General features: G+C 41.1%; 1 protein-coding gene across 1 annotated transcript; it reads left to right on the forward strand.

Annotated features, from left to right (window-relative positions):
- The first annotated feature begins 841 nt into the window (after window positions 1-841).
- On the forward strand, window positions 842-1935 carry LOC131219296 (expansin-A15-like). Its single transcript, XM_058214361.1, has one exon. It carries the CDS (start codon window positions 1312-1314, stop codon window positions 1933-1935), a length of 624 nt encoding a protein of 207 aa, XP_058070344.1. The 5' UTR covers window positions 842-1311.
- Window positions 1936-2296: the final 361 nt, after the last annotated feature.

Raw genomic sequence — 2296 nt, forward strand, 5'->3', positions numbered from 1 at the left:
GTAGACTCACGAGAGTTTGAGGGCATGTGTATAGTGCGCGTATTACAATTTTGGAAAATAAAAATTTTAAAACAAATTCCAAAGCTTGAGTGGAGCATACCACATAAAGTAGTGGAGACTGAAGGCATATCATTGAAAACTTCTTGGGAGCCTGAGAAGTTTTGGATCAAGTTTCAACGGTGGGCGTGATTGTACCCAGTGCTTTCTTGTGTGGTGTGGTCCACTTGAGAGTGGCTTACGTATATCAAAACCATCTCATGTACCTAATTGGATGCGGATTCATTAGCATACACAAGGCTTCTACCAAAAGTGAGGCCAGTACACTGATCAGGTAGGCTACCGTACGAATCAATGGACTACCATTGGTAAGACTAACATACAGACATGGTCCATCAAATAAGTCGATCAGCCTGACAATGGAGATGTTTGATCCTAGTATTTTTACCCCAAAATTCCTCAAGGAGTTGGATTTTACCAAATGGTGCCTTTCTTTACAACAAAGTGAAAATCAAAAGTTGTGGTGCCCACGTCATATGTTTTTCATATTGAACCTGTCAAGCAGGTGCACACCAACATTATTATTATAAGAAATAAAAATAAGGCAGATCCATTCACAAAGTGAGCTAAAAAATAATAATAATAATAATAATAAATAAATAAATAAAATAAAATAAAATAAAATGTACACCATTCAAAATATCCCAGTTGCAGTGTAGCCCATCTGATGATCTGATTGACCTAATGTTTTGTTTGTGTTATGACCATGGTATGGTGCATACTTTTAATGGGTTGGATGTTATACACATACCACGTGGACCCTACAAGTCTTGAATTTTCCTACTCAAAAAATAATAATTAAATGAGAGCATATTTATAATTTCACCCCTGAAGGTGTAATCACGGATGCATTTCCCTTTGATGTTCATGATGGGGCCTACCATTTTCATGGTACAGATGCCTTACACATGTGACATGTTGGAAGGAATGGTTAGCCTGCATGAAAAATCATCATGTGGTCACATGTATATAATCAATTCCCTTCTTAGTCACCCAAAATCCAGGATGGAGCCACTCAGATCAACGGCATAAATCATGGACAATGGACCCCATTAGGACACAATCAACACATTACAACCATCTCATTTAGAATTGGTATCGATCCCTAGTGGGGGTGGCTAACAGTGAAGTGTGAACTGAGAGTGGGTGTACTAACAAGCTAACAAAAAATAAAAATAAAAACCATCTCAATTAGAAAGAACATAGATTTAAGAACGTACATCTCTCTCTCTCTTTCTAATACAAAAGCCTCCCATGCATGCAACAGAAGGAGCTTGTGGCTACGGTGATCTCTTCAAGCAAGGATACGGCCTAGCAACAACAGCTCTCAGCACAGCTCTCTTCAACAACGGGTTAACCTGCGGTGCATGCTTCGCAATCAAGTGCGTCAATGACCCTCAATGGTGCTTACCTGGCTCAGTCATCGTCACCGCTACAAACTTCTGCCCACCTAACTCCCCCAAACTGAGCGATGACTGGTGCAATCCGCCAAACAAGCACTTCGATCTTTCCAAACCCATGTTCAAGAAGATTGCAATCGAGAAGGCTGGGATCGTGCCCGTCCAGTTCCGCCGTGTTACATGCGTCAAGACAGGAGGTGTGAAGTTCGACATCACAGGCAACCCTAACTTCAACATGGTGTTAGTTTGGAACGTTGGTGGGGCCGGTGACGTTTCAAATGTTAAGATCAAGGGCACTAACACTGGTTGGCTACAGATGTCTCGTAACTGGGGCCAAAACTGGCAGATAGGAACGGTGTTGCAAGGGCAGGCGTTGTCCTTTCAAGTGACTGCTAGTGATGGACGGATGATAGAGTCTGATAATGTTGCACCAGCTAACTGGCAATTTGGACAGACCTTTGAAGGCAAACAGTTCTAAATCTTGCACATCGGACTTATGGTTAGAAAATAATGCGTTTGAATATTTGAATGTGACGATGGTGGGAATTATGGAGGGGATGAAATGAATCCACTTTTGTACCGTGGGTATTTTGTTGAATAAACAAAAATGAATGGTTGGATTTCGTTTTGAATATATTATGATGGGCAGTAATGATCTAGTACGAATTTCTCGTGCTATATTAGGGTTGACATATGATTATTTTGGATGGGATTGGTGGCAATTAGTCGTTTTCTATGATGTGGCCCACCAGATGAATGAATGTCAGATATCCCAAACGTTATTATCACTATTAGTAGAAGTGAACACGAGTCGAACCGAGTTGCGGCTCGGCCACTAG

This window comes from Magnolia sinica, chromosome 11 (genome assembly GCF_029962835.1).
Source record: "Magnolia sinica isolate HGM2019 chromosome 11, MsV1, whole genome shotgun sequence".
Classification (NCBI taxonomy): Eukaryota; Viridiplantae; Streptophyta; class Magnoliopsida; order Magnoliales; family Magnoliaceae; genus Magnolia; species Magnolia sinica.